Raw genomic sequence first — 25,423 nt, 5'->3', positions numbered from 1 at the left:
TTGCCACTACCTGGGCCAAGAAAAGGTGCTGGGAATACGTTAACCAACAAGAACGGTGTGTCAGGCCGTAGCGCCTCGCTCTGTCCCGGGCTGAGCCAGGCTGCTGCTGGGAGGCAGAACGAGGCTGTTCTGCAGCGGCAGCTACGCTGCGTTGTCAGCGATTCTAAACCAAATCGGGAATTCGTGCTGCGTGTGTGAATAAAATCTCATGAACGGAAGGTGGTCCCGGCTCCATGCGCTCTGAGGACGGGGGTATGGGTCCGGCCCGACACCGCGGCTGCCGCCTCCTCAACCGGCGGGGCAGCTTCACGGCGGGAGCGCCACCACCTTCCGCACAGCTGCCCGGGACGGAGGCCGCCACAAAAGCCGGTCGCGCCGCCACCTCAGGACGGCGCCTGAGGAACAGCGCGGTGCCGCCCTCCGGAGGTAGCGGGGAGGGGAGAGGAGGGGGCGGGCGCGACCGTGGCCGTGCGGGTGGCCGGGGAGGAGGCAGGTGCGCATGCGCCTCTGGCGCCGCCCGGGCTGTACTGCGCGCGCCTCCGCCGCTGCGGCCTTGGGCCGCGCTGTGCTGACGCGGCGGGGGCGGCGCGGGGGAGCGCGGTGCTGCCGAGCCGGGCCGAGCCGGGCCGAGCCGGGGGGCAGGGCGGGAGGACACGGTGCTGGCGGAACTGCGCGCTGTCCTGTCCTGTCCCGCCCCGCCCCGCCTCACTGAAGCCGGTATTGCTATTAAAGGCCGCGTTTAACGTTCAGGTTGTGTTTCCCGCAGCTCTGTGTCCTCGGTGGGTCAGTAGTTGGTAGTGCTGCCTTAGTGGTGACCAAGTAAAAATTACGTAAATAACGTTGCAGAGAAAGAAGGCATGGCAGCCGTTAACGTGATGAAAAAAGAAGTCTTCAGAGATCCAGATCGCTGCGATATCCCGTATTACGTTTCGGAATTTGTGGAAAGAGAAGTTGGGAATGACTATGATTCTCTGAAGAAGCTGGGCAGCCTCATTGAAAAGCTGTCTGAAAACAAAAAGCAGTTGGAAGAACAGGTGAGTATCTTTACTTCTTCTCCGTGCGGTGTTCCTGTGTGAGCCTTAATGCTTGTCTGTAAACGCAGGTGCTTACAGTTTCATCCGAAGTTCCTAAAAGAATTCAGAATGCCTTAAAGAATGCAGAGGACTCTAAAAAAAGTCTGAATCGGCTTTTAGAGGAAGAAACTCTCCTGTCTGATTCCATCAGCAGCCACTTAGAGAAAGCTGAGCCGTGGATGGAGGATCTCGGTGTGCTGATCAGCCAGGTAGAGGAGATTGAGCGTCACCTGTCCTATCTTAAATGGATTTCCCGAATAGAAGAGCTCAGGTAAAGCTGATACACTTACAGAGAATTCTTACTAGTGATATCACACAGCTTTTTCAAAGATTCAGTGGTAAATAAACAAATTTAAGAAATAATGAGGACAGCAAGTTGTCATCTGATCATGTAAACTGATAACGTGTTCTCCAGTGAGAGCTGGAAATTACTGCTCTGGTTTGAGGAAGAGCGCAGTAACTCGCTATGGTGCTATGTGCATCAAACTTTTTCACCCATTGTAAACTACAGTGAAAGAACTAAAATACACTTGAATATCTTGAGCAGAAGTGTTACACTTCGGGCTTTGTAATTCTGAGTTTTCATTCTGGTACACTGATTCTATCTTAAAGGGAATGAGCAGTGCCATCTTAGTTCATGCGATTTGTAGCTTCTTTTGGTGGAAAGTTTTGTGTAATGCTCATAAAGAATGTCAGAAATTGAAATTTGAAATTTGGATCAAATCTTGTATAGAGAGACTTAAGTTATGAAACAACTTGTTCTAAGCTACAAAAATGTGACAGGTCGGCTGCGGTCTGAAACTTGTTTCCCGTTTTCCTCCTGGGAGGCAAGAGAAAAGACAGTTCTTTGATCAAGTTACTTAAAGAGCAGTGCTTCAAGGAACTTTGGGCCTCGTTTGTTTCCTTCAGCAGTTCTGCCTGCAGGTCTCTGTGACAGACTCTCAGCCACTTAAGGAATTTCACACAAAGAGCTTTGTACAGGAATCCTTGCTGAGTACTACATGTATGTGATGGGGTGGTAACCTAGTTTGTCTCATTAAAATATTTTACATTGAGCAAGTTTTGTGTCAACTTCTCAGTATGCAGTTGATTCTTTTGTGTTGTCTTTAGTGAATTTTTGTTTCAGCTCTTCTTATATTTTATAGTGATAACATTCAGCAGTACCTGATGACCAACAATGTTCCAGAGGCAGCCAGTACTCTAGCATCTATGGCAGAACTGGATATTAAACTTCAGGAGTCATCTTGTTCTCATCTTCTTTCGTTTGTGAGATCCACTGTTAAATTTTGGCATAAAATTCTTAAGGACAAGTTGTCAAGGTACGGGATGCCTCATCACTCCCTCATCTCATGTTGTGCTGTAGCTTTGTGGTAAAGTGTGTGTTTTGTGTTGCAGTGACTTTGAAGAAGTGCTGACCCAGCTTCGTTGGCCATTTGTGGGGCCGCCGCAGTCTCAAGCATTTGGCCTTACTGCACCAGCCAATGCTTCTGATGTTTACAACAATTTAGAGATGTTGTTCTGTCAGCTTCTGAAATTGCAAACATCGTATCCTTTAAAAATTAATGTATTGTCAGGGTAATAAATGTCAAAGGTGCACATTCTCGTGGAAAGCAGTAAAACTGTTCTCGCTAAAGAAAAAAAGACAATTTGAATTTGTTACTTTTGTTAACATTAGAATGTAGTTTTTCATATAGGAGATAATAAGTGAACAGAGCTAGAATTCAAAAAAGTGTTAATCACTTTAATATGTCCCATCCCAGAACGGAGAGAGAGTTGAAAATATATGTGTGTGTCACAAGGGAATTATAAAAAACAGAACAATTTTCATTGAGTAGCAGTAGGATCTCCTTCTGTGATTGAGTGATAGGACAAGGGAATTGCCTCCAGTTGTGCCAGGGGAGATTCGAATTGGATATTAGGAACAACTTCTCTGAAAGAGTGGTCAGGCACTGGAATGGGCTGTCCAGGGAGGTGGTGGAGTCACCATCCCTGGAGATGTTCAAGAAACATTTAGATGTTGTACTAAAAAAAATATTGGTAGGTGGATGGTTGGACTGAATGATCTTGGAAATCTTTTAACCTTCGTGAGTCTCTTCTCTGACTCTGATCTGCCTTTGAGGGGTAAATCAGAAGATGCTGCTCATCCCCTTCCTTTCGTTTGAGGGTAAAATCAAGCAGAAATAAAACTCAAGGTTTTTTTGTTTGGCTGTTTTGTTTTTTTCCCCTCCGAGGTGGTTTGAACAAACAAAACCCCAGCACAGTACTGGAATAGGAATGAATGTGGTCATTTTACGGAGCCTGGTGCTGGGAACAATTCTGGTCAGTTACATTAGGCCACTTAAATCACTTGCTTCAAGGAGGGAAATCACATATTGCATGTATTATTTTCATGAATCTTTGATGCTCCTGTAAAAAACATGAATACACGTGTCTCTTGGATACAGGTTTGGGAATGATGATGGGATTTTGTTTCATGATACTGATTTCCTAAATCATAATGACTTTGGTGACTTGTACTGTCATAGAATAAATAATTCTTAGCAGCCAGAGTTATGTTAAATAGTTTATAAAACTGAAACTTTTGAGTATTGTACAAATTTGAGGAATTTTATAGTTTGTGTAATGCTGCCAATGAGGTACAATACAGTCAATGAGGTAGAGCTAAAACATTGTTTGTTTTTGTGAACAGTTTAAGTCATGCTTTTGGAGCAACTCAATGCTTGTATTTTCCTTAACTGTCAAACTTAGAGATGAACTGTTAACCAAACCTAAACAACTGCCAGAAAAGTACGCCTTACCCCCATCGCCGCCTGTTATCCTTCCAATACAGATCATGCTCAATCCTCTTCAGAAAAGATTCCGGTATCATTTCACTGGAAATAAACCAACCAATGTTTTAAGCAAGGTATGGAAGAAAACAGGTTAATTTTATTGCTACTATTTTTAGCAGCATTAAATTATATAGCTTCAACGCTTTTGTTCTGGAAATTCAGTTTCTTAAAATATGTGGTACTTGCATCTACTGTAGTGTGGATAGGTGAGTGCTGGGAGACCTTTGGGAGGATTAACATCTTTTCTGGGCTAGGCAGTATTTTTCTCTTGCCTAAATCTTTTTGAAATAATTACTGCAACCTTTGATTCACTTGCATTATTTCAGAAGCATGGATTAATTTCATTTTCATCCTTGCAAATCATTTTGCAATGTTGAAAATTGCTTGAACTCAAAGATTGTTTAAGGCTGTGGCTTTGTGTTGTGCTCAGTTACATTCATGTAACTGTAAATACTGGATTCAGCTGCTGGGATATAATGGGTATAATTTTGTTTGACTTATGTCCAGATTGCTTGTTGGAAAATTGACTTGCTTTTTGTATGAGTTATCTACAAAAGCTGAGTCTTTTCATCCAAGAAATGTCATTTAAGCAGATTTCTTACAAGCAAAGCATTAGCACTGCTGTAATGCTTCTGCAGCAGGGTTTCAGAACCATTTTGTAAGAGTTTAGGTGTACAAGTCTGTGTGTTTGTGTTGACAGTCTTGGGCAAATCTAAGCGTGTTTGCACTCTGACAGTTGCTACTACAGAGCATTTTGTATAATGTTGTGTATATTAGTGAGCTTATTCATTTTATTTTATTTTTCAAATAAGCCTGAGTGGTATTTAACACAAGTGCTAATGTGGATTGGAAATCACGCAAAGTTCCTTGATGACAAAATCCAGCCAATACTGGACAAGGCGGGATCGGCAGTGAATGCTGGGGTAAGCGCTTCAGTGGTGCTGTGTGTGTAGAAACTCCTGCACAGTCAGCTCGTGCAGGCACTCGTCTGCTGATTTTACTTAGTGTGCAGCGAGACTTAACACAGTCCAGTAACAGTTTGAAAAGTCAAATACATTTGCACATGTTTATACATACCTCTCTCTGATATTTTATTCACTTCCTTTTTCTTTTAAAAGCTTGAATTCTCTCGTGCTCTTGTAATGCTGATTTTGGAGAAGCTGGCTGCTGATATTCCATTCCTGTTATATGATGACACTCTGTTCTGTCACCTTGTGGATGAGGTACTTCTGTTTGAGAGAGAGCTATACAGTGTTCATGGTTATCTCAGCAGCTTTCCCAGTTGCATGCATATTCTCTCAGAAGAGTCCTGCTTCCAGAGATGGCTAACAGTGGAAAAGAAATGTAAGACTTAAAAGGAATTTTGTTGGTCTGTGTATGTCTTCATTCTGATTGGGCAATATATACTTCTCCAGTAGGATCAGCCACTTGAATGGGGCTACTACAAAAGACACATTCTTGAGGTCAGCAGTGAGTAGAATGCCCAGGGGTCAATACTGGGCTCAGTCCTGTTTAACGTTTTCTGTGTTGATCTGGGTGGTGAGGTAGAGTGTACCCCAGGTAAATTTGCAGGTGACAGAACTAGGGGAAGAGGCTGATACACCAGAGGGCTGCACTGCTATCCAGAGGGCTCTAGACAGGCTGGAGAGGTGGGCTGGCAGGAACCTTGTGAAGACCAACATGATGAAGTGCAAAATCCTGCATATGGTAAGAAACAGCTGCCAGCACAAGGACATAGTGGGGGCCATCCTGCTGGAAAGCTGCTCTGCAGAAAGGGGTGTAGAAGTTGTGATGGACACTAAGTTGAACATGAGCCAATAGTTGTGCTCTTGCTGTCCTGAAGGCTAACATGGACATAGTGGAAAGAGTCCAGCATAGGGCCACCAAGATGCTGAATGGACGAGTGCCTCCATTGTGAGGATAGGCTGAGAGCTGGGGCTGTTCAGCCTGGAGAACGGTGGGCTCCAGGAGATCTCATCTGTGTGCCTTTCCCCTCTACTCTGCCCTTGTGTGCCCCATGCGGAGTACTGCTCCCAGGCCTGGGGCCCCCAGCACAAGAATGGTGTGGAGCTGTTGAAGCAGAACCAGAGGGCCATGAAGATGGCCAGAGGGCTGTGACACCTCTCGTATGAGAAGAGAATGAGGCAGCTGGAATTTGTCAGCCTGGAGAAGAGAAGGCTCTGGGAAGACCTGTTGTGGCCTTCTGGTGGTTAAAGGGAGCTTATTAACAGAAGAGACACAGACTTTGTTAGTTTGCTGATAGTGGTACAACAAAGAGGAACGGTTTTATACTAAAAAACAGGAAATTTAGATTAAATGTTAAAAGAAATTCGTTACTGATGAGGCCCTGGCACAGCTGCTATAGAGCTGTGGGTGCCCCATCCCTGCAGGCGCTCAGGGCTGGGTTGGATGAGGCCCTGGGCAGCCTGAGCTGGTGGGGGGCAGCCAGCCCAGGGCAGGGGTTGGGGCTGGTGGGCTTTAAGATGCGTTCCAACACAAGCCATTCAGTGATTCTATGATTCTGTACCTGAAGGGAAGGTGCTCAGAGGACAGAGCCAGACTCTTAGTGATGTTCAGTGCCAGGACAAGAGGCAGTGGGCACAAACTGGAAGACAGGAGGTTCCATCTGAGCATCAGGAAGAACTTCTGTGATGTGTGGGTGGCTGAGCACTGGCACAGGCTGCGGAGTCTCCTCCTTGGAGATCTTCAGAAGCTGCCTGGACGTGGCCTTGGTCACCCTGTTACATAGGTGCCCCTCCTTAAGCAGGAGTTGGGCCATACAGACCGAGGTCCCTGCCAACCCCAACCATTCTGTGATACTTCAGTATTCTGTGGTGGTTTTGACTAAAAATTGGTTTGGCTGCAGTAGTGCTCCTGAAGTTTATAAGACTAAGCTGTATGGGATCTAGTATGTTTATTTTTAGACAGTATTACATATGTATTTGTGCAAAGACAGCCTTGAAATTGAAATGAAGGGAAGGTATTAATTTTTGAGGAAATGGAGAGGAAGTATACTGGAAAGGAGCCAATCAACTATTTAAAACAAAAACCACAGTTAACCCTGATGTTGTTACATCTGTGTCTGCAATACTGTTATTGGAGCTGCTTCTATATAAAACCAGTCGTCAGGAATTTTTCTGTACATGAAAAGATAGAATTCAACTTACTGGAGATAAACATTTTTATATTGATGATTTTTTGGGTTTTAGATAATTGAGGTTTTTTTTTAAAATTATTAAGTACTAACAACATTTACAATTCTTTTGCATCTCAGTTGCTCTTCAGAAAATGGACTCCATGCTTTCATCAGAGGCTGCGTGGGTATCGCAGTACAAAGATATCAGTGATGTGGATGAAATGAAAGTGCCAGACTGTGCGGAAACTTTTATGACTCTGTTGTTAGTTATAACAGGTAACTGCTAACCTATGGACATTCCTCTTGTTTATAACGAGTAACAGAAAAATGGCAGCTAATAGATTCCTTTATTGAAGGTTAATTGTGTCAACAACAATCACCAAATAAAATTGTTGCAAAGTTGTGATATTTAACTTAGTAAAAAATGTTCCTGTTCATCTTGTGTTTTGGACACAAATTTCAGGGCAAATAATCTTGAGCCATTGAGATATTTAGAAAGTAACGCTTAAAAAATACTGAAACTCGTTAATAGTAGAGATACTAAGATTGATCAGAGGGCTGGAGCACCTCTCCTATGAGGAAAGGTTGAGAGAACTGGGCTTGTTTAGCTTGGAAGACAAAAGGCTCCCAGGAGACCTCATTGCAGCCTTGCAGTACTTGAAGGGAGCACATAAACAGGAGGGGGAAGGACTGTTCATGAGGGTGGATAGTGATAGGACAAGGGGGGTGGTTTTAAACTGAGATGGGAGGTTTAGTGAGATATCAGGAGGAAGTTTTTCATGCACAGAGTGACGGCGCGCTGGCACGGGTTGCCCAGGGAGGTTGTGGTGTGTGCTCCTTGATGCTGTTGTGAGTCAGGTGTTTTGAAGTGCTGTATGATGCCATTACAGTAGTGAGGATAAACTGCCAGTAATGTCTCTTGTTCAAAACTTTTCAGTGTTGGAAAATATAAAACATATGAATTCCCAGACAGGTATAAGAATCTTCCAACGGCTTCCAGAAAACTGCAGTTCCTGGGGCTACAGAAGGAGTTGGTTGATGATTTTAGGATACGATTAACTCAAGTAATGAAGGAAGAGAGTAGAGATTCTTTAGGCTTCCGATACTGTGCGATCCTCAATGCTGTTAACTACATAGCAACTGTGCTGGCAGACTGGGCTGACAATGTAGTAAGTAATTATTTAAAATGTTAAGTAGTTTTGTTTGTGTCATAATAAAACATTTTATTTTCAGCATTATTTAAATGTATTCAGAACAATTAATTATGGAAAAATATAACTAGATATGAATTCAGGTTGAATAGAAAGGATACTGGTAGATTACTGTCTGATGTTTAAGCTTTATTAACAGTAAAGTTGGTAGAGATATGCAGAGAGAACCTGAGGAATGGAATGGTTTGAGCAGCCAAAAAGGTTGTCGCTTTATGTGCTCCACATTGTAAAAGCAAGCAAGTTGATTTTGGAGATCTGAGCCAGTGTGTTGCTGGTTGAAGTGCATGGAGAGCAGTAGCATGCACACGTTTCTTGAGCTCCTGTGCTAAGTTAGCTTAAATGGATTTGGTTTGGGTACCTGCGTTACAGCTCAGACCAGGTGTGCAGAAACACCACTCATTGATAACTGGTTATGGATGTGGGTTATTTTGCTACACAACAGCCTGCTGACGACTCAGCTGTTCTGTGAGTGCTGCGGTACGAGGTCATACAACTGCCACGTGTAGAAGATGTGCAATAGGCACGGTGTGTGGGACGGGCAGCCACCAGGTTCTTTTTACCTTCACAGGGAACTGTGGCTCTAGGAAATCATGATTTGAGGGGGGAGCAGCCTTCGTGTCACATAGCTGCATCTGCACAAACATCTTGATGTTCTTAGAGGCAACGTGGAGATCATTACTGCTGTCATGTTAAACTCAATCCATTCCCTTGCTGTTGTCAGACCAGCAAACTTATGATTTAATGAGACGTTAATTCTGAAACAAGTTCTAAATTCTAGTTTATTGTTGCAGATGGGATGGGGCGAGGGCAAGTGATTTTGACTGTTTTAAAGTGTTCTGCTGTCTCAAAGCAGCTACTTAGTATTTCTTTGAATCTGTTCCTTTGATCTGTCTGCTGTTGTATTTGAAACCCATATCGGTTACGCTCTTAGGATTGAAACACAGTGCTTTGTTTTTACAAACATGGGGACCATGTGGAAATTGTTTTTATAATCTTAAAATTGTAAGATTTTCATAGTGTCAGAAGAGTGTTTTCTGCTAAAGTACAGAAGAGAAGTTCAAATAATAAGATTATTTTTGGTAGTACTTATATCTGATTGCCTTTCTCTAGTTCTTCTTGCAGCTACAGCAGGCTGAACTGGAGGTTTGTGCAGAAAGCGATGCTGTCAGCCAGCTGCAGCTGGGGCAGCTGGCTTCAATGGAGAGTTCTGTCTTTGATGAAATGATCAACCTCCTGGAACGCCTGAAACACGATATGTTGAGTCGCCAAGTGTACCACGTCTTCAGGGAGGTCACAGATGCTGCAAAGCTGTACAAAAAAGAGAGGTGATTCTATCTGCTCATTCTCTTCTCACATCGCAGTAGTTTCTTTCTGGTAAAAACACTGGGGCAAATAAAGGCAAGAAAAGAAAAATAAGAAATTCAGCTTTCTGAATAGGAAGGGCTCAGAGTAGTAAGCATTTGAAGAGTTTTTTTACACTTTCCTCAAGCCTACTTATTGTTATGTTTTCTAAAGCACTTCTGCAGTAAGTGGGCACGTTACCTTAAAAAAACAAGGAAGAATTCTGGGTAAATACAGTTTAGATGAGAATTGTTCTCCTCGAAGTAGTATTAAAAGTGGCATGTAGTGACCAGTTCTGTCTTCACAGAATCACAAGGGTTCTTGGCTGGTTGATGATGAGATCCTAAAATACTTCATTAAACAAATACAACAGCTCAGCGATTACTTTTAGCTTTGAAGTGGAAAGGGAGAAAACTGTGCACCATTGAGAACAGCTAAGATTTGTTTAAGTGATATTTTAACTTCAGCTTTGTAATACGAATAATTTCACTGTGATGACGTCAGTGGTGATTTCTTTCAGGTGGTTATCTTTACCATCTCAGGCAGAGCAGGCAGTAATGTCTTTGTCAAGCACAGCTTGCCCAATGTTGTTGACTCTACGAGACCGCTTGCTACAACTGGAACAGCAGCTCTGTCACTCTCTGTTTAAAATATTCTGGCAAATGCTCGCAGAGAAAGTGGACACTTACATATATCAGGAGGTGGGTGTGCACAAAATACACGTGGCACAGCGTAAGGGTTGGGGGCTGGCCTAAACAGAAGATGCACCCCTTTCTGTTGGCAGATAATTATGGCAAATCATTTCAATGAAGGAGGAGCAGCACAGCTTCAGTTTGACATGACCAGAAACCTTTTTCCTTTGTTTTCACACTACTGTAAGAGGCCGGAAAACTACTTCAAGCAGTAAGTAGGAAGTCTCATCAGTCAGTATTTCAGAAAAGAGTGTCCAGATGCATGTGTTTCACATATCAGGAATCTTTTCTTAGTTTGAGAGGGGAAGAAAGACTTAAAATATGTGGATCACCAGGGACCTCTTGGGGAGGCACAGTCTTGACATTTATAATAGCAAATACTTAGCAAAAATAAATATGCTATTTCATAGAATGAATCATAGAATCATAGAGTGGCCTGAGTTGAAACAGACCACAATGCTCATCCAGTTTCAACCCCCTGCTGTGTGCAGGATCGCCAACCACCAGACCAGGCTGCCCAGAGCCACATCCAGCCTGGCCTTGAATGCCTCCAGCAATGGGGCATCCACAGCCTCCTTGGGCAGCCTGTTCCAGTGCGTCACCACCCTCCATGTGAAAAACCTCCTCCTAATATCTCACCTAAATCTCCTCTGTCTCAGTTTAAAACCATTCCCCCTTGTTCTGTCATAATCCACCCTCATGTTTGTCATGCTATAAGCAGTAGTTTCCAGTTCAGTACTTCTGAGCCTTTTCAGAAGTCAGTGGGAACTTTTTTTTTCTTAGTTGCTGGGCATACAAAGTTGAGTATCCCATGGTTGCTTCTTTTATTAATCCATATGTACCTTTTTTCCCCTCATGTAGCATCAAAGAGGCCTGCATTATCCTGAATCTGAATATTGGTTCTGCCTTGCTTCTGAAGGAAGTACTGCAGTCAGCCTCAGAAAGCGAAGCGCCATTGCAGCCAAACCAGCCATCAGCAACAGCAGCGTTAAATGAACTGGGAGTTTACAAATTAGCACAACAGGATGTTGAGATTCTTCTCAATTTGAGAGCTATTTGGCCAAGTACGGGCAAATAAAGACTTTTTTCAGAAGTGGTTAAAACTTAATCTAGATCACTTGTTTAAAAAAAATAAGCAGAAAGCTGTGTCATTGGTTTGATATAACCTTACTTTTTATTCAGTTTATACAGTTCCAAAAAAACAAAACCTTTAAGATGCTGTGGTGCTGACTTCTAACTGCACAGATCTTTCTTTTTCAGCGCTACTTTGTCTTGACATTTAGAAGCTCACAGGTTCTTCATTACTAATGAATGTGTTACTTGTTTTCGGATGGCCTGCCTTGTTGCTTTGGCATGCTGTCACACTGGTATAATGAATTCAGAGCTGGTGCATGTATGCACGTGCAGCTATGTGCAGTATGGACAGCTGGCATGCTCTCACCTAAGTGCAGATGTTTTCCACTTCTCAATCCCTGGTGTAATGGGTGTTCTGTATTAAAATGTGCACAGCGAATCTCAGCATGGAATGAAGGAATGTATCATTTTTATTTATCAATACTATTTCAAAATTCCATTTTTTTTCTTTTTTTTTCTTTTTTTTTTTTTGCTGTCCCAAAGTGGCCTCTGTTTTCTGAGTAGGACTTCCTTTATTCATGAGCTTACTTAAAAGCTGTGATCGTTGGCAATGCTGTATTTCTCCAAACATGAACATTTTGAAGTTGCTGAAGCTGATGATGTTTTTCGTACCAGCACTGTGAGGCCACAGTTGAAGGAGGAACTGCCAAAACACTTATTTTTGATTTGTAAACAGGGTTTCTACTTATTCAGGCAATCTTATTATCTTAATTAATGCATTTCTAGTGCCTGGTAAGCACAAACATGTTTTTGTCATTTGTTCTCTCAGCCGACAGCTAAAATGGATGGGGGAAAAATAAATGCACTGCTTAAACTTGTCTTGACCCACCAGTAACTGGATGGAGCAAAATACCTATTTCTAATATACAGGGCAGACCACTCTTAAATCACTCCACAGTCCAGCCTTCCAGCAACGTTTTCATCCTAGGACAGAAGAGAACATCCGCTTAGGTAAGTGAGGACAACTGCTTTGTTTTCTTGCAGTGGCTGTAAGTTACCAAACAACGTCCCTCGAAGCACGCCGTGACCATCAGCAATGAACGCAAGCTGGAGCTCGCTTCATTGCTGCGTGGCTGCCCCTGCCGCGTTACAACGGTCAGCTTTGCTTGAGCGCGCTGTTTCTATAGCAGCGATTTGCCCCCTGTGGCGCCGGGCAGCCTGCTCTGGTACCGGAGCTGGAGCCTGTGCCGGGCGGTTGGAACTCAGGAGCCACTCTATGCTGCTACGATCTGCAGGGTTGCCCGGTGCTGCCCGGTTTGTGGGGGGAAATGGGGTAGAGCTGCTTTGCAGGGATCCCGAAAGCTCAGCAGCCCGTCCATGCTACAGATCGACCTTCCTAGGTCTTGCATTGCGAGGGGTAACCTTCAAGGAAATTCCTGCAGGACCCCTGCGGCGGCACTTACTTACATTTCTTCCTTGAACGTGGCCATCCCGATCTCCTCCTCATCCCCGACGCGCAGCTCTGCGGTGCTCAGCCCCAGCGTCGTAAGAGCTGAAGGAAAGGGAAGGGGTTCCCGAGCAAGTCTTCGGCAGACTGATTTAAGGCAGAACGCGACCGGGATATCGTTAAAAAAGCGATCGTGTTAAACGTCGCGAAGCGCCGGCCACGTCGGCACAAACGCCGATGCCGTCACGGTGTAAGCAGGCAGACCTGAAACGTTTTTAGCAAACGCGGGGCCGCGGAACCGACCTGCTCGGCACTGCCTGCCCGTGACGAAGCCGCGCCCCGCGGCGTCCAGCATCCTGAACACGGTCTCCACATCCGCCTCGTCCAGCACGGACGGCATCGCCGCCTCGCCGCGCCGCGCCGCTCGCACCGCTTCCAGCGCCTGGAGCAGGAACTGCCGCGGCCGCTCTGCAACGGAGCGAGGCCTGGGCTGCCGCGGGCCCCCCGCGCCCCTTCTCCTGCCCCTCCCGCGCCCGCCCCGAGGGTCTCCTTCCCAGCCCCGACGGAACCCCTCTCCTTCCGGAGCGCGGCGATAAACCCGCCGACACCCCGTTTCCCCTCAGCCCGGACCCCCGGAGGGCCGCACCGGGCCGGTGGTACAGCAGCAGCGCGGCGAGGCGGTGCAGCAGCGCGGGCAGCCCGTGCCGCTCCAGGTACTCGCGGCTCTGCCGCTCGCCCGCCGCCATGGCGCGTTGCTAGGAGCCCGCGCCGCCACGCCGCCGCGGCGCCGCCCCTCACGGCCGTCGCAGACCTCGGAGGTGGCCGAGGAGGGCGGGCGAAGCGAGGCGGACCTCGGGGCCGGGAGGGGGCGGAGAGTCAGCGCTCGGGGCAGGGAAACGGCGTGTGGTGCGGCACGGCTCCGCTTCAGCGGGCAGCAGCAGAAACCAGCACGAAACACACGTCGAAAAGCTGACACCTGCAGTGTGCGCGCACAGCAACCGCAGGCTTCAGTCAGCGTGCTTCTGAGAGGTACGGTTCCAAGAATCACCAAGCAAAGCAAACCTCCATAGGAACATACATACATACATACATACATATATATATATATATAAAGTCATTTCTTTGTTAAGAAGGCACCATTTATTTCCTTGAAAAACGTTCTGCTAACACATGGTGTAGGGCACTTGTCCTCGGTCCACAGCACAGCACCAGCACGTGCTGCACCAGGTGAGCTCTGAGCTCTGCGATGCTCACCGAGAGGAACTGCGCTTCTGCTGATGAAGAAAAATGGGATTTGACAACGCATCTGAAAGACCTCTGGTTTCATCACAGTAATGCTGCTGCTAATTAAGTTTTAATCACAACCGCAAGGATCATTTCTATTTTTGTGTGGTTGTTTATTTACAATTGAATTTTGCTAAAAGACTTTTACTTACTAGCTGCTGTGGCAGGAGATGAGCCTCTTGTAGAATACAGCTTATAACTTCAGCCTCCTCTTTCTGCCTCATTGCACTGGACTGCATAGACTACCAACAGTCCTGAAGAGTGACAGGAGGAGGAGCAGGGCCTGCAGGCAGCCGTGCTGCCAGCTGTAGTCAGTCTTCTACCCTCTGAGTTGGAAAAATGCCCATCTGCCCCTTCTCCCCTGCCAGTCAAATACTGATGCAGCTGGCAGCACGTTATGTGTTGTTTAGAATTCTTCCTTCTGTGGAGAGCTGCTCACAGATCTTTATGCTCCTGCAGGTCAGCCCTTCCCACTAAAAAAGGCACCCCTCTGCCCACCCAAAAAAAGGAGAATCCAGCTCATGTAATTTGTGATGCGTTACGAAATGAGAACAGGAGAGCATGCATGCCATCTACTGTGCGTTCTGCAGCTGAAAGTGAAACCAGGGCCTGCTACTGAGTTACCAGCTGCAGCTGCCCTCAGCCTAGGAGATTAAGTTTTAAAAGAGGCCTGCACTCGTTTGGAGTCACACCTTTCAGGAGGTTCTCATGGAGAAAAACAGCAGAAAAAATTGCATGAAATAAACACTGTGTTCAAAAGCTTGAATGTGCTGCATGAATCGCCTCCAAACATTTCTGGAGCCAGTAATTGGCGTGGCTTCCAATTGTCAGTCCTGACAGATTTGGATGAGTAAAACAGATACTGGTTGCAGACAGCAATGACTTTCTTCTAAAAAAAGTTATTTCCCTGGTAAAAACAGAAGCCTAAGAACTGGAGTGCAATAAATAAAATAAGTTCTGGTGTGATTTGCTTACCTCTGAAACTGGTGGCATTTAGAGCGTGTTAGATAAAAGGAGAATACTGTTGCAAGCAAAATACTTGTTGCATAACCCAAAAGGGTGTGGGAAACCAAACAGAGAACAGCTTGTAAACCAGGACAGCAAAGCTGCAAGCACTAATAAATGACTCAGTCATATTTGGAAAATAAATGTAGGGCCCTTGACCTCTGCTGGCTGTGACAGATGATGGCAAGCAACCAGTAACTCGTGGCTGCAATCATCTGTTTTCTTGGTTGTAGCCTTGATTCCTAATGCCTGTAAGAAATACCATCTCACAAACACAGTGTCTCTTCAGCTGTCTTCAGGCATACATGGAGATCACTCTGTCAGATGAAACTTCAACACGCACTGTGACCAAATGATGTTTGGTTTCTCTACAGCGTACTGAAAAGGTGAAACTCAACACTAAAAAGAAACATCAAAATATAAGCAGCCCAAACGTACTGTGCGGTAAAGAGGAAGTTCAGGATTAGCTTCTGCCACAGGCATCAAGAACAAGCAAGGCATTACACACAACGCTCTTCAGCTGGAAGGTAAAGTCTTCTTCCTACTTTTGTTTCCTGTAAGCCAGGGCAGCTTGCCATCTCTTCTGCCTGTTCTAAATGTATGCAAACACAACCCCAGCTTGTAGTTCGATTTCTTGCTTTCAAGACCATGCTGCAATGATGTCTCTTTCCTGCAGTATCTGCAAAATTGTTGTTCCTAAGAGGAGAAACATGAAGGGTACGCGTTCCTCAGACCTGCAGAAGAAGTTTGCCAAGAGGAAAACCAGCAATGCTGACAAGGCACCGAACAGCGTAAGTCTCATTTGTAACTGGAGCAGGCTTTCACACAGAACAAGGGTCGTAGCACTTAGAGACAGAAGTTGCGTTTTTAGAATTAACAACAGTAAAAAAGACTGGTTACATATTTGCACTGCTCACTAAGTCAGAATTCCCAAATCCAGCAGCTCTGCTGAGGTTGATTCTTACACCGACAAGAAGAAAACACATTCAGCTAAGCAGAGGAACTGAAACACGACTGATCAGTATAAAACCCTCAGTCGCTGAGGATACATCTGATGTGTAAGCACAGGAATATTTTAGACACGAGTGCCAAAAATAATTCCAGATCAGTTCAGCCCTGCAGAGGGAGCTGGGCAGATCCCCGGCACAACCTCTCAGTGCCGGCCATCCAACTGTGCTCTGTACGTCAGCCCCAGGGAAGAGAAGGGGCAGCCCTGCAACACACACCGCTCCTGCTCTGCAAAGACAAATAATGACAGAACTCACCTGTTTCTTACAAACATATAAATTATTTTATTTACAAAGCCATGTTACAAAAAAAAAAAAAATAATAATAATAATAAAGCAAAAAAACAAAAATACAATCGCTCACTAGAGAATATCTCCAGGCCCGGTGTTGAACCATGGCAGTATCAATCAGATACATGTTTGTTCTGGTTTTCCTTTTTTAAACTGTAAGCCATAGAATTTACTATTTACACCTACTTTAGACATTTATTCCGCTTACAATTATCACAAGCATGGAATGGATTCTATCTGATACTGCTAATACATAAAGGTGCAGGACAAAGAATGAAAATACTTAGTGTTACAAAATATGGATTGTAGAAAAGAAATTGGCTGTACAAGTATGGCATTTCTTTCTTAGAATGATTGGACATGCTTTCTTCAAAAGTCTTCTGGAAAAGGTTCTAAAATCTGTAGTAGGAAAGCACAATATAGCAGGTGCAAATTCATTTCTGTGCAACAACAGTTATTTAATATACCCCATGACTGACCAGCTATGCAAAACCCACAGAGTTTTGTTAAAGTGCCATGGGTCGACAGCATAACAAAATATAAGGTGTAAATAGAAAAATTTCTTTTTTTCTTCTTTTTTTTAAAACAATAGTTCACTGAGAATCAGCAATAATAGAATATGCTGTATAAACTATTCTCTACAAAGGTCGATCAGCACTATTTACAATTGTTACATCGATACAAAAGAAGGCATACAAGTTATCCAAGTCGCTTTTTATGGCTGACGGGCCTATGCATTGCGTATGTCAACAACCAAAGCTTCTGAGCCTCTATTGCTGGAAACAAACCACGAGATTTTCAGGCAAAGGGTAACGAAAAAGAACTACCGAGTGAATGCTACACTAATAATGCATTATAGGCTGGTCCAGTTTATATCCATTTTATTCAAACGTTTGCTTCCATTTCACTTCTCAGGCTGAAATTTTCAATACTCGTAATTAAATAATGATTATTGACGATGAAAGACTGTGGGCTTTTACTTGGTGCTTCACTTCCCCCAGTGTTGCCAGGTGTAAGCCGGATGAAACGGAACAAGTCAGCAGCATTCAAAGGACAGGCTCCACATTGCAGCTTTCCAATCCCAAGAGGCGTGGAAAGAGCTGCAGCTTCCGAGCACCAGCACGGCGCTCCTCCGCCCCTGCTGAGCGCTGCTCCTCAGAAGCCACCTCTGCACCTCACCACCGCTCTCTTCCCTCAACAACCAGAAACAGCCGCTCGTTGATTACAGAGGATGGTTTGTTACTGAGACTGATAAACTCCTGCGGTTTTATAACTCAAAATAAATTAAAAAAAAAAATAATCAACATAGTACTGCTCCTAAAACTGAACGAGACAAAAATTGTGCAAAAATAACAAAGATATGTACACATTTTTCAGTCTGAAGAAATGTACAATAAAAACATAATTCAAAGAACATTTTAAAAATATAAACATTGCTTAAACTTTCCTAAGTTTCATACTGTTTCTGAAACTATACGGTCAGTTAGCTCTGAAGTATAGCAAAACATAAATTATTACAAAATTAACACTATAAAAATTTATTTTAAGAATATTTCTAAACTTTTTTTTTCAAAGGGTCTAGCCTTGCTTATAATTGCTTAAACATTTTTAGTCTTAAAATTTACCTTAAGCCTTCTTTTTTTAAAAAAGAAAGTAGTAATAATCTCCCTATTTGCAGTCTCTCGCCTTTCCCCAAGATGTAAATAAACCAGCATATAAGTGCACTTTTAACACTGTAGAAATAAAAATCAACTCCTCCGTACTATTGTTCCAGTACCTAGCATTGGCTTCCTGATTATAAAATCTGTGTTTTATTAAAAAATTATTCAGTAATCCTATAAGAAACACTGTCAGTGCAATTCTATGAACGCAAGCCAATCTGCTCAACGCCTGTCCTCGCACACTCAAGCTGTTTACTGAGGTTATCAAGTTCTGTTATCTTAAGGGTCTAGAATTCCTCCCAGGGGATTTCGTGTGTCGAACCTTTGATAACATCCATTACAGTTTGGTGCAGAAATCCTCTGCGCTCCGATCGATCCCGGAAGATGCCGAACACTCAGAGTTCCCACTGAAAGCACTAAATGCTGTAGGTAGAGAGCACCAGGCAGGGTTAATCCCTAAGGCTGCAGTGCCCCAGCTGTTTGCGAGTCACGAAGAAATGCACTCAATATTTATCCGCGGGACAAGCTGAAATACAGAATTACTGTAATTTTTACTCTATGAAACAATTTGGAGATCCTTTAAACAAATTCAAATCGCGGTCTTTTTGATTTGCTTTGTTTTTGGAATGTCCACCGTATTCTGGTAAGGAAACAAAGGGAGCATTGCAACGCTAACAGCTTGAAAAGGCATGAAACATAACCAAGCAGAACGCACAGATCAGTGGCAAATACAAAGTGAAAAACTGAACAAATCACCATTACAGTTTTCTGCAAATTTGATTCTCTTTAAAACCACAAATTCATAAAAGGTTAAATCCATCTGCAGGTCATAGAAAAGAAAAACCCTGTGGAGTAGGGCTGCTGAGAGCTAGAGATTATAGGCTGGTTCCTGTTCCGTGTTATGGAAGAGTCCTTATTCTACCAGTCCGGTTTGATGTCTTCTAGAAGAGAAACCAAGTTCAGATTCAGAAAACATCTTTCGGTACATAATGCTTCAACAACATCTGCATCCGAGAGAACTCAGACCAGGAACTTATTTCACGTCCACCCCAATTTACTGACTACATTACAGACTTCTAAGAACTGCTTTGAGTAAACTGGGTATTTGCTTTTGAGACTATCTGATTTTAGAAAGCTTTAGTGAATCTTACGTTCATTAACTCAGTGTATCAGTAGAAATAAGAGCAGCAATCAGACAGTAACTTTGAAGAATCATTCTTTCTGCACAGCACATTTTCATGCCTTAGGAAGCCCCATCCAGCACACACTGGCACCTTCCCTTCATAGAAAGAGGTAGGTACTCAGTACTCATAAACCACTGCATACTGAGATCTATGATCTACTTAAAAGCACTATGAAGAAAAAAACATCGATTAGTTACAGACCTAGAAGGACAAAATCCAGACAAAACAAGTCTTAAACATACATATAGTATCTACAGGCACAAAGAATTTGATTGTAAAACTATAACTCCATTCACATTTACTAAAAATGATGAAGATTTTGTAAGGAAAAGTAGTGCTTTCTATTACAGCAACAACAGCTGGAAAACCAGGCGCACCTTTATGTACACAAGCTCCTGTTCAGTTCTCAACTAGATGCAAGAAAGTTCCAAGTAAACACAAATTGGGAACAACCCGTGTGAGCTGAACTCACTGAGTTTAACACAGTGGAGACAGCAAGCAGGCCCAGGCATGGAGTGCCACCGGTCCCACACAGCAGCACTGAGAACACCACGCCACTTCTGCCTGCTTCCCAGGTCTGCACTCAGGAATACATGCCTGTTTTTTTCCAGCTGTAAAACTCCGTGCAGTAACTGACGTTCTCTCTGCCTACTGACATTGCATCACTTGGACTCTGATTATCGTGGTTACATCAGCACTAGTATTAAAAGCAAAAGAGCTCAGGCTCTCTCTCAGGCCCCAACGGTACACTGACTGCCAAAGAATACATTTGCAGATCCACTTATGTTACCTAATTAATAACACTTTTTATAAAGAAGTAGTACAGCTCAGCTTCAGACTAGAATTTTATTTAGAGGCTATTCCTTCACCAGACTGGAGAACCAAAGCTGTCAGCAAAGCAGCTCTGATGCGGCAGTGGGAAGCAACCATGGCTCCAAGCACTAACATCCTGTGTCAGAGTTAACACAGAAAAAAAACCCCAAACAGGAACAATACGTTTCATAAAGCTTAACAGATCTTCATTTTCCTTTGTGTTTGTATTCTGAACTCCGTGCACAGCTACTAAGCTGCCAGAAATGTATTTTTAACACCAGTCTGCAGAGCTTAGAACAAGCAAACACTTCTATTTTTGATAAAGTCATGGAAACAGGCAGCTGAAAAGCTTACCGGTAGCCTCTGTTTGTATATAGCTGCCACAAAATTAATGTGTTGCCCAGTAAGGTTTTCCTTGCGGGATCCAGGCAACAGATCCCAGCACCGTCACCTGGGCAGTGTGCATTTTGTACTCATGCAGGAGCACAGGGCTAAAACAAAACCAGTTCTACACTTCAGCTGAGCTTTATCCCACGTTTGTCACCGGTAGCTGGATGAAAGTGTCTCACACAGCAGCTTGCCAGTCCCTACGAGTGCTGTGGTACGAAGATATCTTCCACTTAACTTCCCTTCAGTGCAGTGCTGTCACACGTACACTCCTTTGCATTCAGTACCAAGGGTGCAAGGGGTGGAACTGCTTTACCTTTTGACAGTTCATCGTGACTCAGAACATGTTTTAGTGGTGAGACTGCTGTGGGTTGTCACCACCACAATAATTACTTTTCTTGTGCTGCACCTGCAGAGCAGAAACTAAGCAGCATAACCATCTGGAACTACTATGCTGTGGTGTACTCAGAATGCACATGGGATTCTAAAATGCTGACTGGTCAAACAGAGAAATGAGCTGGCATTTCTGTTTACCTGTGGTTACATCTTGCTGAGGTGGAAACCTTTTCCAAAATGAGGATCCTGATAATTCTTGATAGATGACTCAATTTGGAGAGCCAAACACAAAAGAGCTGACCTTCAGAATTTACTACAATTACCTGACCAGCAGTCTGTGCGATAAACAGGCCTGGTGGGAGCACTAAGGATTTCTCAAGTCTGAGAAGAATGCAGGCTACACTTTCAGATTAGTTTCTGTGAACGGTCAAGTCCTCTGCTTTCCCCATCCTGTTTCTGCCTTCCCTTTGCTGATTTTCATTTCTGCCTCTTTTTAAACACTGTCCTTTCTGTGCCAGCCTGGGACTCTGTTGTGCCATCCAACCCAGCAGGGGAAGCGGGATGGAAAACACACGCTAGCTTAGCTGGATCCTGCAGAGACACGTTGCTGCTGCTGCTGCTTTTTTTATCACCAAAGCAACAGCTAGTGGGCATCGGATAAGCCAATGTGAAGCGTATTATAGGTGGTGGAAAACAAGCAAAGAACTTGTTATTCATAAATCTTAGAGGGAAAAATAGCTGGAAAAACACTAAGCGAGAGGAAAAAAACCTAATATTAGTTCACTGAAAGAAAGCTTCTGTAAATAATTGCATTTATAAAGAAAACGTATTTTAAGGCTTTGCAACAGAAAATATTTAATCACCACTTACAAACTATTTAAGTGCACTTTTAAAAAAACAACTTACTTGTCTGTTGTGTACTGGGTTTGATGTACTCGAAGGACTGGATTGTGACAAAGCTACACTGCTATTTTTTCCAATCTGAAAGACATTAATTGAGCAGCATTGAGAGACATGTTTGTCAGTTGAATGCAGACGCTGGTAATGGCTTTCCTTTTCCTGAGCAAAGTGGCACTAATTGATTTGCATTTGGAACACAGGTATTTTGCTATTACAAAAAAACCCAAAACTTCTTCAGAGTCAAAATTATCTCTTAGAGCCATAAACTCTGAAGGCACGTCAGTACTACCAGAGATTACAAAACAACATTAAGAAATGCTTTCTGGTGGAATTCAGGTTGTAAAATCCCACCTCTGTGGCCAGGAGCACTGGTTTGTGTGCTCATCACACTCGCTTTGTCAGCAGGCCAGCAAATGACAGCACAGTGAGCCTCCTCCCACAGCCCCTGCCCTCTCCTTGGGGCACATGGCTTTAGAGCAGCTGGCTGAGCACCACGGCACACCCTGTCTTACTGCATCTTCTTCCACGTGGCCTTTGTTTAGCATTGCTCAAAGAAGCACATATTAACCAGCAGAATCAAACTTCAGAGGTTTGAACATGCAATTGTCCCACATTACTGGATCACAGAATTTGGGAATAAGTGCACATTATTAGTACGTGTACATACATTTTAGAAGTGCTTAAATAAAATACTGCAACATTCCGTCTGTGTACTTAAATCCTTGAAAGATTACAGCACTCTGGAGCAGTTTGTTTTAGAACTTTTTGTAGCAACCTATAAACACATGGTGGATATTTCTGTTGCTGCACAAGAGGGAAGAGAGCTACTGAATCAAAGGGGTTATGAGACCGACCAAAAGTGACCAGGGACACCTGCTCACAATGGGCAAGTGACCAGATATGAGCAGTTATTAACATCAGTGATGGACCTGAACTAATGGCAACTTTAATCACCTGACAATGAGGTAACAAAGATCCATCATCTGAACGCAGTGAGAAATGCAGCTGCAAGTTTCTCACTGAATAGACAGGACTCAGGCAGTGGCCAGCAGAGTTTTCATCAACATCAGTTTTCTCCTTCCCTTCTGCAGCATCATTTGTTATTTCTCATTTCATACATACACTGAAGAGCAGCCTGCAGCTCCCTGTACACACCTTTACCACCTCACAACGACTGCTCAGCAGAGTTTTCTCTGTTCACTTCCTACCCAGAAGAAATGGGCAGTGCTTTTGCATACAGCTGACTCCTATAGCACTTCCAAGCAATGGCACAAAGACTGAAGGGGCAGCCCCTGCCTGCCCACCCAGCTCCCCCTCAGCCAGTTCTGAATGTCACAGCTCTTCTTCTCTAGATAGCAGTGCATTACATTCAGCTTTTCTTCAGTATGCAAATCTTGAACAGATACACAGCCCTGTAAAATCTTTCCTAGCTGTTCCAAACACTATGGCAAACTCCCAGACCTTTCCTCCCTATAACCACCATGACAATATTCATAAAATCCTTGCCCAAAACAGAGCAAATAACATAGAATGGAACCAGAGAATGGCCTGGGTTGAGAAGAAGCACAATGCTCATCCAGTTTCAACCCCCTGCTATGTGCAGGTCGCCAACCACCAGGCCAGGCTGCCCAGAGCCACATCCAGCCTGGCCTCGAATGCCTCCAGGGATGGGGCATCCACAACCCTGGGCAAACCGTTCCTGTGTGAAAAACTTCCTCCTAATATCTCACCTAAATCTCCCCTGTCTCAGTTTAAGACCATCCCCTTGTCCTATCACTGTCCACCCTGGTGAACAGCCACTGCCCCTCCTGTTTATGTGCTCCCTTCAAGTACTGGAAAGCCGCAATGAGGTCTCCTGGGAGCCTTCTGTTTTCCAAACTGAACAGGCCCAGTTCCCTCAACCTTTCCTCACAGGAGAGGTGCTCCATTTTTTCAACGAGAAAAGCACTCACTGAGAAACAGGCTTGCAGAGGTCTTGGAATCACGTGGAGTACACAGCCCACCTCCCCAGAGCTGCCCACTGCGCTGCCCCGATGAAGGGCTGAGTGCTGCCGGCTGCTGCTGGGCTGCGCTGCTCAGCAGAAGGGCTGCGAGAGGGCTGAGCTGCCGCAGGCCGCTGTGAGGAGAGCAAAGACGGCGCCAGCTGTGCCGGGGCTCGGTGCTGCACACACCAGAGGCCACAGCTCTCATCCCTTCTTTCTTTTAAAAATAAACTCTACTACAAAGCTAAGCACTTAGCATTTTCAGTTACTACCCATCAAGGAGACCTGGGTCAAATTAGAAAAAAAGAAGTCCAGGGCTTATCAGCAGTCACTTGAGTTTCTTCCTGCATTCGTATTTCTTTAATTTAATTTTCCTTATTACATCAAGTTTTTTATTATTACTTATTACATAAGTAATGCCATATTTTTTGTGGAATTCTTACTGCAATTGCACTTCTAGCGCACGGCAAGCCAAAACAACACAGCTTAAAGCTGACTACAAGTGCTACATCCTCTAGAGTTTTAGTATTCCCACACACGGGACATAATATTCTAAGACCCACGTACTTAAGGGGGTGCAAATTTCATTTGTTTATGGCACAAACAAACAGCAGGAATTCAGCATCCTTGACACAAAGCTGTGAGCCAGACACCTGAAACTGTCAGCTTCACCTCACTGCTGTACCAGACAGCCAGTGCAGCTCCAAGGACAGCTACGTGAGCAGCAACGGATGACTTCTACATGTACACACATATATGCATACATACACCTATATGTCTACTGTTCATCATCTCACACATCTCACATTTTCCTTAAGGGAAAACTATAGAGTGAATTAGCAACATATTAACAAAGGCCTCTGACTGATCCTTGATGGTTTTTTATTGCCATTACAGTGTGAGTTGCTGAAATATATCCCACACTGGCACAGGAATGTCCTATAGGCACACATCCAATCACTAAGAGACTCAGAATGTGAACATAAGACCTCCTTACACACACATGTATCGCACAAGCCTACATGCATCACACGTATTTGTAAGACTTCTCCAGACTACAACAGCTACAGATACTTTACGCAATGTGAAAAGACGATGCAATCCATTTTCTCCTGCCAGTATTTGCACCAAAGTAACAGCCTGTACTTACTTTTTCTTCCCATTTGAGATATTGTATCTCAGGGTAAGTTCCACGTTTTAGGCACACACGTATTTCAAACATCAGATGTGTGACTGAACAACGAATTTACAGCATTCTCCAACAATTTCAGTGACTTAAAGATTAATTCTGATTGCAAGACACATTTAAAATGATAAAGGGCTTTATAAAAGGATTTAAGCGGAAAGACAATACTGTAGTCTGTTTTTAAATGCCACTTCAATAATCTCAGCTGCACCTCTACTGGAAGCAGGAAGGAGAAAACAGACATCTTAAGCCATCCTGAGGCCTTCGTTCTGCCTGTTACACTGCATTTAGCATTTCTTCATTCCCTCCTTCCTCTCCCACTGCTGCCTGCTGTCACCCATGGACTGCCTTGCCCTGGACACTACCCTCTCCATTTCTTAATTCCACTTCATGCACAACATCCTTGCGAAAGAAGAGTTTCACAATAGCTGAGAAACAAACCAACCTGTCCTAAGCTACTTTCTCTGGGTTTTCTGACATTGTTCTCTGTGCTTCTGACACCCAGAGGCCAGTGCAAGCTTTGTTTTCTGTGCACAGCATTGCACTGGACACAGTGGCAGAATTAACCAGAAGATCATACTA

General features: G+C 44.1%; 3 protein-coding genes across 9 annotated transcripts in view; 1 reads left to right on the top strand and 2 right to left on the bottom strand.

The window, feature by feature from the left end:
* The first annotated feature begins 666 nt into the window (after positions 1-666).
* On the top strand, positions 667-11,426 carry RINT1 (RAD50 interactor 1). Its single transcript, XM_052680868.1, has 13 exons — positions 667-1,034; positions 1,103-1,344; positions 2,219-2,392; positions 2,469-2,618; positions 3,822-3,978; positions 4,717-4,827; positions 5,023-5,248; positions 7,179-7,316; positions 8,010-8,209; positions 9,362-9,576; positions 10,113-10,293; positions 10,377-10,495; positions 11,146-11,426. The coding sequence occupies exons 1-13, from the start codon at positions 858-860 to the stop codon at positions 11,360-11,362; spliced, it is 2,307 nt and encodes a 768-aa protein (XP_052536828.1). The 5' UTR covers positions 667-857; the 3' UTR covers positions 11,363-11,426.
* A 40-nt stretch (positions 11,427-11,466) lies between these two features.
* Positions 11,467-13,645, bottom strand: EFCAB10 (EF-hand calcium binding domain 10). 2 transcript variants are annotated; one of them, XM_052680924.1, is made up of 4 exons: positions 13,452-13,645; positions 13,109-13,273; positions 12,826-12,952; positions 11,467-12,342 (listed from the first exon to the last, which is right to left on the bottom strand). In XM_052680924.1, the coding sequence occupies exons 1-4, from the start codon at positions 13,549-13,551 to the stop codon at positions 12,306-12,308; spliced, it is 429 nt and encodes a 142-aa protein (XP_052536884.1). In that variant the 5' UTR covers positions 13,552-13,645; the 3' UTR covers positions 11,467-12,305. The 2 variants fall into 2 exon arrangements, with proteins under 2 accessions (XP_052536884.1, XP_052536885.1); XM_052680925.1 differs by having other exon boundaries at positions 12,826-12,910.
* A 2,717-nt stretch (positions 13,646-16,362) lies between these two features.
* The window catches only part of ATXN7L1 (ataxin 7 like 1), a 108,771-nt gene continuing 99,710 nt past the window's right edge, over positions 16,363-25,423 (bottom strand). For 5 of the 6 annotated variants that reach the window (XM_052680860.1, XM_052680858.1, XM_052680861.1 and 2 more), the window contains 2 exons: positions 21,680-21,754; positions 16,363-18,476 (listed from right to left, as the gene is read on the bottom strand). In XM_052680860.1, the coding sequence (XP_052536820.1) occupies positions 18,333-18,476; positions 21,680-21,754 (219 nt within the window). In that variant the 3' untranslated portion in view covers positions 16,363-18,332. Of the gene's footprint in view, positions 18,995-21,679; positions 21,755-25,423 lie in introns of all 6 variants that reach the window. The other variant, XM_052680859.1, reaches the window with a different exon arrangement.

This window comes from Tympanuchus pallidicinctus, unplaced genomic scaffold (genome assembly GCF_026119805.1).
Source record: "Tympanuchus pallidicinctus isolate F22 unplaced genomic scaffold, pur_lepc_1.0 scaffold19, whole genome shotgun sequence".
NCBI classification, from domain to species: Eukaryota; Metazoa; Chordata; class Aves; order Galliformes; family Phasianidae; genus Tympanuchus; species Tympanuchus pallidicinctus.
Note: the sequence above shows the minus strand (reverse complement) of the source record. Positions and strands in the feature narration are given on the sequence as shown.

Coding starts and splice junctions, on each gene's coding strand:
- RINT1 (XM_052680868.1), top strand. CDS start 858: ATGGCAGCCGTTAACGTGATGAAAAAAGAAGTCTTCAGAGATCCAGAT. Junction 5,249..7,178: donor GCTAACAGTGGAAAAGAAAT/GTAAGACTTAAA, acceptor TTTGCATCTCAG/TTGCTCTTCAGAAAATGGAC. Junction 7,317..8,009: donor TCTGTTGTTAGTTATAACAG/GTAACTGCTAAC, acceptor ATGAATTCCCAG/ACAGGTATAAGAATCTTCCA.
- EFCAB10 (XM_052680924.1), bottom strand. CDS start 13,551: ATGGCGGCGGGCGAGCGGCAGAGCCGCGAGTACCTGGAGCGGCACGGG. Junction 13,274..13,451: donor GCTGCTGTACCACCGGCCCG/GTGCGGCCCTCC, acceptor GCTCCGTTGCAG/AGCGGCCGCGGCAGTTCCTG. Junction 12,953..13,108: donor GGGCAGGCAGTGCCGAGCAG/GTCGGTTCCGCG, acceptor GCCTTAAATCAG/TCTGCCGAAGACTTGCTCGG.